Source organism: Syngnathus floridae, chromosome 10 (genome assembly GCF_059516105.1).
Source record: "Syngnathus floridae isolate MCC-2025c chromosome 10, RoL_Sflo_1.0, whole genome shotgun sequence".
Taxonomy (NCBI): Eukaryota; Metazoa; Chordata; class Actinopteri; order Syngnathiformes; family Syngnathidae; genus Syngnathus; species Syngnathus floridae.
Window position 1 is genome coordinate 5491796 of NC_142422.1, and position 10659 is coordinate 5502454.

The following is a 10659-nucleotide window of genomic DNA, read 5'->3' on the forward strand; positions in this document are numbered from 1 at the left end:
AATAAATAAAGGCTTAAGCGCACAATAAAAGCACATTTAATGTATTGTCACACCTGGGATCGAACCAGATTCTTACCGAGCAAGAGCCCGTGTCACTGACCAGGTAGCTGTTTCAACCTGGCAGCCCTTGGCCGTCTGCAGTTTTTTGTACTAGTGATGTGCATTCCAGTGCTTAAGTGACTTGAATCTTTAGACTCGGTTCACTCCAAATATTTGTTCAAAAGAATCATTCACCGAATCATTCGCTACACTTTCTTTATTATTATTATTATTTTTTTAACCTCTTGATCTGTGACGTCACTTGGACACTCCATTAGGTACCCTCGTTAAGTGCACCTGCGTGAAAAGTTTTTGGTCATTTTCACGTTTAACAGGAGCTAAAAGTTTTCACGCAGGTGCACTTAACGAGGGAATCACACGGACACTCCATTAGGTACACTGCCATTTTCAAGTGTACCTAATAACAGGCCACTTTATTAGGGAAATATCATGGTCAAAGGTCACAGGTGTCAAGCTCTAGTCCTTGGGGCCGCATTCCAACATGTTTTCCAAGATTCCCTTGTTAAGTGCACCTGCGTGAAAAGATTTAGCCATTTTCACGTTCAACAGGAGCTAAAAGTTTTCACGCAGGTGCACTTAACGAGGGAATCACACGGACACTCTATTAGGTACACTGCCATTTTCAAGTGTACCTAATAACAGGCCACTTTATTAGGGAAATATCATGGTCAAAGGTCACAGGTGTCAAGCTCTAGTCCTTGGGGCCGCATTCCAACATGTGTTCCAAGATTCCCTCGTTAAGTGCACCTGCGTGAAAAGATTTAGCCATTTTCACGTTCAACAGGAGCTAAAAGTTTTCACGCAGGTGCACTTAACGAGGGAATTACAGGGACACTCCATTAGGTACACCGCCATTCTCAAGTGTACCTAATAACAGGCCACTTTATTAGGGAAATATCATGGTCAAAGGTCAGAGGTGTCAAGCTCTAGTCCTTGGGGCTGCATTCCAACATTTTTTCCAAGATTCTCTAACCCTAACCTTAACCCTAAACCCCAACCCTAAACCTTAACCCAAACCTTAAGCAAACTTTGAAACCCTAACCCTAACCCTAAACCCTAACTCCAACCCTAACCCTAATACCTAACCCTACTTTGAAACCCTAGCCCCAGCCCTAAACCCTAACCCTAACCCTAGCCCTAACCCTAGCTCTAGCTCTAACTCTAACCCTAAACCCAACCCTAAACCTTAACCCTACTTTGAAACCCTAACCCTAACCCTAACCCTAAACCCTAACTCCAACCCTAACCCTAATACCTAACCCTACTTTGAAACCCTAGCCCCAGCCCTAAACCCTAACCCTAACCCTAGCCCTAACCCTAGCTCTAACTCTAACCCTAAACCCCAACCCTAAACCTTAACCCACTTTGAAACCCTAACCCTAACCCTAGCTCTAACCCTAACCCTAAACCCTAACTCCAACCCTAACCCTAATACCTAACCCTACTTTGAAACCCTAGCCCCAGCCCTAAACCCTAACCCTAGCCCTAACCCTAGCTCTAACTCTAACCCTAAACCCCAACCCTAAACCTTAACCCACTTTGAAACCCTAACCCTAACCCTAGCTCTAACCCTAACCCTAAACCCTAACTCCAACCCTAACCCTAATACCTAACCCTACTTTGAAACCCTAGCCCCAGCCCTAAACCCTAACCCTAACCCTAGCCCTAACCCTAGCTCTAACTCTAACCCTAAACCCCAACCCTAAACCTTAACCCACTTTGAAACCCTAACCCTAACCCTAGCTCTAACCCTAACCCTAAACCCTAACTCCAACCCTAACCCTAATACCTAACCCTACTTTGAAACCCTAGCCCCAGCCCTAAACCCTAACCCTAACCCTAGCCCTAACCCTAGCTCTAACTCTAACCCTAAACCCCAACCCTAAACCTTAACCCACTTTGAAACCCTAACCCTAGCTCTAACCCTAACCCTAAACCCTAACTCCAACCCTAACCCTAATACCTAACCCTACTTTGAAACCCTAGCCCCAGCCCTAAACCCTAACCCTAGCCCTAACCCTAGCTCTAACTCTAACCCTAAACCCCAACCCTAAACCTTAACCCACTTTGAAACCCTAACCCTAACCCTAGCTCTAACCCTAACCCTAAACCCTAACTCCAACCCTAACCCTAATACCTAACCCTACTTTGAAACCCTAGCCCCAGCCCTAAACCCTAACCCTAACCCTAGCCCTAACCCTAGCTCTAGCTCTAACTCTAACCCTAAACCCAACCCTAAACCTTAACCCTACTTTGAAACCCTAACCCTAACTCTAAACCCTAACTCCAACCCTAACCCTAATACCTAACCCTACTTTGAAACCCTAGCCCCAGCCCTAAACCCTAACCCTAACCCTAGCCCTAACCCTAGCTCTAACTCTAACCCTAAACCCCAACCCTAAACCTTAACCCACTTTGAAACCCTAACCCTAACCCTAACCCTAGCTCTAACCCTAACCCTAAACCCTAACACCTAACCCTACTTTGAAACCCTAGCCCCAGCCCTAAACCCTAACCCTAACCCTAAACCCTAACTCCAACCCTAACCCTAATACCTAACCCTACTTTGAAACCCTAGCCCCAGCCCTAAACCCTAACCCTAACCCTAGCCCTAACCCTAGCTCTAGCTCTAACTCTAACCCTAAACCCAACCCTAAACCTTAACCCTACTTTGAAACCCTAACCCTAACCCTAACCCTAAACCCTAACTCCAACCCTAACCCTAATACCTAACCCTACTTTGAAACCCTAGCCCCAGCCCTAAACCCTAACCCTAACCCTAGCCCTAACCCTAGCTCTAACTCTAACCCTAAACCCCAACCCTAAACCTTAACCCACTTTGAAACCCTAACCCTAACCCTAACCCTAACCCTAACCCTAAACCCTAACACCTAACCCTACTTTGAAACCCTAGCCCCAGCCCTAAACCCTAACCCTAAACCCTAACTCCAACCCTAACCCTAATACCTAACCCTACTTTGAAACCCTAGCCCTAAACCCTAACCCTAACCCTAGCTCTAACTCTAACCCTAAACCCCAACCCTAAACCTTAAGCCTACTTTGAAACCCTAACCCTAACCCTAACCCTAGCTCTAACCCTAACTCCAACCCTAACCCTAATACCTAACCCTACTTTGAAACCCTAGCCCCAGCCCTAACCCTTCACCCCACCCTCGACACTACTCAATTCCACCCCGAAGTAGTGTGCGTGATCCATTTATTTGCTCCTTCTACTTGGGGGCGGGGCCACCTTATGTATTTACACATAAATACTTGTACTTGTTTGCATTTGCATACAAAGCGAGGTTCCAATTCTAAAAGCACATGCTCACACCTGGGATCGAACCAGAGTCTTCACATGTAAGAGCCCGTGTCACTAACCAGTCGGCAATTTCGACCTGGCATCTCTCGGCCGTCTGTAATCTTTTGTACTAGTGATGTGCATTCCAGTTTTAAGTGAACTGAATCTTCAGAATCGGTTCACTCAAAAAATTTGTTCAAAAGAATCGTTCACCAAATCGTTCGCTACACCTTCTTAAAATTTCTTAAAAATTATAGTCAAAGCTTAACTGAAAGTGAAAAGTGCCACACCCGCCCTCACCCCCCCTTTCTGATTGGCTGTTAGGTCTGTGACGTCATTCAGAAACTCTATTAGGTACACCGCCATTTTCAGGTGTACCTAATCACATTCGTTGAACGATTGGTTTGAACGAATCTTTTGAGTGAACTGATTCTAAACATTCAGTTCACTTAAAAGAACTGGAATGCACATTACTACTTTGGGGTGCGTTCGAAAATTATACCGACGTCCGTGCACTACTCTGCGCGTTAGTGCGTATGGAGAGTGTGCTCCCTTTTCCTTCATTTCCGAACGCATCAAATGTGTTCCGTCGGAGCACCGAGTGCGCGCTCTGGCACACTGTTTTTTGTGCATTATGAATTTCTAAATGGCAAAATCGAGCAACGCACAGAATTTCCGAAAGGTCACAACAGTGCACTGAACGATCGGGGTATATTTCTGAACGCGCCTTGTGTGTTACAGCAAAATAAACACGTAATGAAACAACCATTTTTCTCAACGATGTCCACGTTTCAAAAAACGTCCCTGCATACTGAAGAGGCTTTCTACTGTAATTTTACCATACTAACTCTACCTAATTATTATACAACCAAATAAACAAACGATCCAACCAACTCCAAAACATTATACAGAGTATCCATAAGTAACTTCGTTAAACCACTGCGTTTCACACGAGGAAATATGCACGACGCGCCCTTGCTAATATTGAGGGTCAACCTGTAAATGATACAAGAATGAGCTTGTAGTGTTAGCAAAATGTCAAGTTTCTCCAGATCTGCCCAGGTAGTGATTTTATACATTTTATCAATGTGTCATGCGTTCTGTCTTATTAGATTATAGAGTTATCTCGTTAGCTATCTTTGTTCCCTAAAGATAGCGCAAGTAGGAGACCCACGAGAAATGTGCTTGATCGGTTAGGTATAAACATCGGTCTGTCAAATTGTAGGATATGGCCATGTAGCAGCTCTGTATTTTCATTTACTGTAGATTTGTGTTGTGCCACTTCAGGTTTCATTTGGATGAATTAAGTTTTTGAAACATGAAATTAATGGTACATAGTGTTCATTGTGTTAACGTCATGTAATGTGATTTTGTGTGTTTGTTTGTTTTCTTTGTCAAGCAATGGGCCACCTTTGCTCGTTCGTGGTTTCTGATCGACGCCAGATTGCAGCCTCCTGGGAAAATAGCTGCCATGTGCTCCATTAGGCTACAAGGGAAGCACAAACCGATTTACCATGCACTTAGTGAGTTATTACGTTACACAACACACAGAACTATATCGTATCATATTGTTTGCTGAGCTTTGAATTGACTGTTCCCTGTGTGCAGGTGATTGCGGTGACCATGTCGTGGTAATAAACAGTAAACACATTGCCTTCTCTGGTAACAAATGGGAGCAGAAAGTCTACTCATCACACACAGGGTGAGCCACTTTCTCTGTTCGCAGGCTGCCCCCGTCCCCATCAGCTGCAAGTAGTTCCACTTTATACTTTTTCCTGATATTTTTATTAGGTGTTGTGCCATGAGATTTTTCCAATAATAACATTTGAGAGACACTGCTTTAGAAGAGTGTCACAGTGGTCTAACAGTTATAAGCAAAGACCAAACATGTTCTCTGGAGGCCATAAGGTCAAACATTCCTTACTTAATGTGTTTTCTTATATTTTTCAAAGTTACCCTGGGAGCTTCAAACAAGTCACTGCTGCTCAGCTTCATCATAAAGACCCCAAAGCTGTAAGCACCACAAAGCCCTCAAAATACACACATCTTTCGTCTCTCCTTGTTTTTTCTTTATTATTATTTTTTATTTGTTTAAATGAAAACAACAGATTAAAACAATTATATACTAAGTCAAATGTTTTTTGTTTTTTTTGCAAGACCCTTCTGTTGATTAAAGTAATTTGAAACATTTCTCCTGCCACCAGATTGTGAAGTTAGCAATATACGGCAAGCTGCCCAGGAACCTGCACAGGCGTACCATGATGCAGCGTTTACATATCTTTCCTGAAGACGTACGTACACATCAGAACTCAACATTTTTTTTGAGAATTGATCAAATTGAAATACGTCTGTTCAGGTGATGATGAAAACACATCTTCAAATGTTGTACTTTCTTGTTATGCTATGCGCAACAATGAGTTGTGAACCACGACACAAAGAATTACATGTCAACACTGAAAAAAAAAAAATCTGTGACAAAGTTACAGAATTAAGAGGATGGCATTTTAGTCATATAAGTCATGTCAGCTTTGTTTTTTTCTTGTAGTATCCGCTTTCTCCAGCAGGTGGGGCCATACAACTTTGCCTTGCTTTGCTTTAGTCTGCAGCTTTGATATGTTTAAGGACAGATGATCAATCAGGAATCTGACTGGGACAAATTTAATTTTCATGGCAACCCCTTTATGATGGTTAGGCAGTGCAACAGCATAATCAGATTTTGTTATCAGAATACATCTTAAGTCACATTATGATAAAAGTCATTAAAGAAAATAGAGCTTCCCTCTAGTGGGGTGTGCAGTGTCTATTTGATGCCATTTGTTACTGCCCTTAATGAATATTTATCTAGGCTAGGTTGGAGTTTCGAAGTTTCATGGTAGGGTTTCAATCTAGGGTTAGGGTTTCAAATTAGGGTTTGGAAATAGGATTTTACATTAGGGTTAAGGTTTTTTGAAGTAGGGTTTTACATTACATTAGGGTTTTGAAGTAGAGTTTCAAACTAGGGTCAGGGTTTCAAGCTAGGGTTAGGGTTTTAAAGTAGGGTTTCAAACTAGGGTTAGGGTTTCAAACTTGGGTCAGAGTTCCAAAGTAGTGCTCGGTTGACCCCCACCTCGTTCCGAAATCCCATCTGCTCCACTGCCTTGAGTCATTAATAAGTCATTGGAGAGGCCTTGGAGAGTAATATCTCAAGGTCGTGCAAAGGTTTAAAAAGCAGCGATAGCTCACTCGGTAAGGACCTGACTTGGGGGTGCGCATAAAAAGTGTCTTTATTGGCGTACAAGTCTGGGAATTAGGGTTGCTTATTGGAGATCTGCCAATTAACTCCTGAAGCACTAAGTGACACGCTCTTGAGCAAGATTCACCAAGTGTGCTAACTTTCCTTAGCTGAGAAAAAGATATCCGGTATTGTACAGCAAAAAGAAGAGGATGAGCTCTAAATTTTGCCTTCTACAGTAGTTTTTCACATCGAGCAAAAAGATTGAGTAGAATACTGCTGCATGCTTTGTTATAACCTATCGTGAGTGAGTCCAAAACTTATGCCCCAAAAAAACGGCGATTTACTGTATGCATGCCTTCATTTATCAACATTTTCTTCGCTGCCTCTCACTTGGACTCTGTCCATTGCTAGGAGCTGCCCGAAGACATCCGAGCCAACCTGACAGAGGAGCTACCTCAGCCCAGACAAATTCCCAGGAAGCTCAATGAGTACACGCAGGAGGAGATCGATGCCTTCCCCAGGCTCTGGACGCCGTATGTACAAAATCATGCACAAGAGATGAACGCTGCTACAGATATTGGCCCTGAACAGTGCCGTGTTTTGTATATTGGAAATGGTCAAGGACAACAAGGGCCATTTTACTTGATGCTTTCAAACTCTTGGCTGCTGTAGGAAAGCTCCAGATGGTTGAAAGTGCTGCAGCTGCTCATGTAATAAAGAAATGGAGCTAACTCAGGCTCTCCGGAGAGTCTTTAGTGGCAACGTAAAAAGCATAAACAGATAAATACAGTGTGCAGTAACAATCTGCCTCAAAAGTCAAACAAAATTTGGGTTGGCAAGCCAACATCATGCATGACACCATGATTTAGGTTTTTCTTTTTTGTGTGTGTGTCTGGGGGCATCACAAACACAATAGTTTTGTCCAAATGAGAAAGGCAAATTGTGGTAACCACAGAACCAGAAAAGGAAGCAGCTGACATTATTGTGGCTATTCAGTACAATATGATCAATACAATCAATTAACATCTTAATCTGATTTCAACATCACAAGAATTTAATTATAGCAATCCCATAAAATGCCACAAGGGGCCAGTATCATCCCGCAAACACAGAGGGTCACGTCTCTTTGTAGGACAGTTAAGAATGTTACTTAAGCAAAATTTTCTTGTATTTATTTATTCAATCTTTGTAGGTTCAGTTACATTCTGTGACTCCCTTCAGTTTCATTTGTGTTGTCTGGTGTGCGCCGGCTTTAATTTAAACGGACGTCACTTGTCATTTCGCAGGTCTTGTTCAGACAGCTGCTGTGACAATCTTTGAATAGAAAAAGGCTGAAAATGTCTCACCTAACCTACTTTTCTGTCGGAGGGACTGCAAAATTATATTCATAGCTTGTCAGAGGATTTCCGCAGAATGACGACAGTGACGCTCGAGTTTGAGTCGTCATAGGAATAATCATATTGTCACCGCGTGGCCTCGCCACGTAGTTAACTGTCTTCCCGTCGGGTCATTGGCCACCCTACTGCTTCATTAACTTAACTTTTTTTCCATCTCATCTCATCTCCTCAGCATTCTACTGCTCCCTCTTAAGGTTGTTTAACACAGTAGCCTGAACTCAGTCACTCTCCAGGCTGATAGAAATAAAGGCTTGACACTCCCTAAACTTAAAAAGAGACTTATTATGCAATAATTTCAAACAGTTCAAAAGGACTCTGACATTTTTCCATCAAAATATACAAAAGCGTGGTTGGGTGTCTATCACATGAAAATACAGAGTATTGCTTTTGTTACCATGATGACCAAGGATTCCTAGGGCATGCCACAAAGTGAGTATTGAATCACTGCTACCAACCAGGTGATTTGTAGTTAGTGTCAAATCTAGTGACTATGGACCTGATTTTTTTTTTTTTTTTTAAAAGATTTGTGTTTGTAAAAACTTTGGCAAACTTTGACCACCCAGGAAAACAGATGTGGAAGCTCATCTACTCACCGGGCACACCCACTGGTGCGTCTGGCAAATGGGCTAAATTGCTTCACAGTTCATTTTACTCATCTGTGGGGAGTGTAGGCAAATAGATTAATTTAGCACGCACAATTTGATTTATTAAACCTGAGACGAATTGCAATAGCCAATATTGCGTCTTTAAATGGGGCGTCTGAAAGGCGGAGTCAAAGCCAGCAGTACTGTGTGCAACTGTGGCTATAATTAATGTGGCAGAGGGAGGGACGTTGAGGGGAGAACAGATTTGTATGCTCGTGTATGAAAATGGAAATGGCTGGAAGTACCGAAATTATCACAACATCTGTTTGGCAATGCGATTTTGGAGCCTCGGAATGATCAAAAGGCTGACTTCGAACCAGTCACAAGAAGGAGTCACAAGAAGGAGTCATGCTACGTTAACAGTATGAATTGTGACTGTCTTTACCATCTCAAGTTGTCATTTTAAACTGAACATTTAGAAGCTATTTGAAATTCAAAACGAGTAAAATGTTGTAATTAATGAATGTGTACTTCTTTGGACTTGATAAAGTCCTGAGGAAGAAATTGGCAATTTGAGTCTCATGTTGAAAAACTTTGACAACTACTGAACCATAAATAGTTATTTCAACACATTTCATTTCTGGTCAATGTTTTCATGCTGAGCTTGAGCTGTGAGAGAGGGATTAGTGCATTATGTGCAAGCTCTGTCCCCGTTTGGCCTCTGCTCAGTGTCGGCAATCACCGTTTGTGTGCGTGCGTGTCGTAATAAATGAAATTGACCTAGTATTGTTTACTGGTCCGGTCTTCAGCCAATCAGTGTCGCTGCGGTGCGGTCGTCAAGGTCAAGTTAAAAGTGTTTTGTTCAAGAGAGCGGCTTTTGCCTTGTTAATATTCACTCTGTCTTTTTGTGGGCTTGGGGTCGCAGAGGGCGATTTTAATCATTGCCCTTTATGAACACAGTTAATATTCTCTCAGGGACTTGGAGTAGACACACACACACAGACACACAATCACAAAAAAACTCAGACAGAAAATAAACAACAAACAGAACTATAGTCAAAAGAACTGCCTTGAAACCAAAACGCCTCATGGTAATAGACTCAGGTCTGAAATGAAATATGAACAACAGACTAAAAAGATGACGCTGTGCTTGGTGTCATTTTGAAAGTACAAAAACAAACATGGATAAAATCAGTGTGACTTGTCATTCATCACCTTCCTATTTGTGGTACGGTGCCTGCTTTAATGTGAAACTTGTTTTTGTCTTCTCCCCACTCCGCAGACCTGAAGACTTCAAGATGCAGTAAGAAGACAAAGACGGGACGCAATGACGCAAAAGCATCATGGACTGATGTGATTACCATCTTCGCAGTTCTAATTCTCACCATGTTGTGTTTAAGAGCTGCACTTGTTTTACCGACTTTGACTCCCACGCAAACGTTGTTGACATTCTCACTAAAAGAATTACAATTAGAGAGGAGTAAAAGCTATTAATGCAGCAACTGTGGTTTTTCTTTTCTTCCTATCAGCGTGTTCACTTTTTGATTATTTGACTTCTTGTAAAATAGAATTTGTGACATTCTAATTGGGTGCTTTTTTTTTAAATATAGTTTGAGCATTTTCTTTGGAATATTCCCAAACAATAGAAGCATCATTTGTTGTCTCATGACAGATTTATTGGTTATAAAAGCAAACAAAATAAATACATTCATGCAATGACACATTTCTTGTTCAGTTAAGAAAACAGAAAAGATGACGGTCACCTCACTGCTCAAGTTTTGTGCTTGTGGATGAATTCCAACTCGTTTTATTTTGACTGCAAACTGAATCCAGTTAAGGAGTCAAGACCAGACACAGCATGAGAACAATAACAAAAAAGTAAACAACAGCAACAACACTTGTCTAATTTTGTCATTTTAATGTTTTGTATTATTAGATGCTCAATTGAGGCAAATCAACTAATTAATTTTTTTTTTTTCTAATTTATGAGTTTTGTGACTTATCAAAGAAGCTATCAACCGATTTAAGATCTTGTTTTTGAATGACGGTCCTTGCTGTCAAGGTCAATTGTGACCATTGACATTTCTTTCTCTGGAACCCAGC

The 10659-nt window shown here is 41.8% G+C and overlaps 1 protein-coding gene across 1 annotated transcript; it reads left to right on the forward strand.

Annotated features, from left to right (window-relative positions):
• Positions 1-4217: 4217 nt before the first annotated feature.
• On the forward strand, positions 4218-10277 carry mrpl13 (mitochondrial ribosomal protein L13). Its single transcript, XM_088387039.1, has 7 exons — positions 4218-4423; positions 4761-4884; positions 4970-5063; positions 5314-5374; positions 5566-5652; positions 6987-7108; positions 9839-10277. The coding sequence occupies exons 1-7, from the start codon at positions 4397-4399 to the stop codon at positions 9861-9863; spliced, it is 540 nt and encodes a 179-aa protein (XP_088243165.1). The 5' UTR covers positions 4218-4396; the 3' UTR covers positions 9864-10277.
• The last annotated feature ends 382 nt before the right edge of the window (positions 10278-10659 follow it).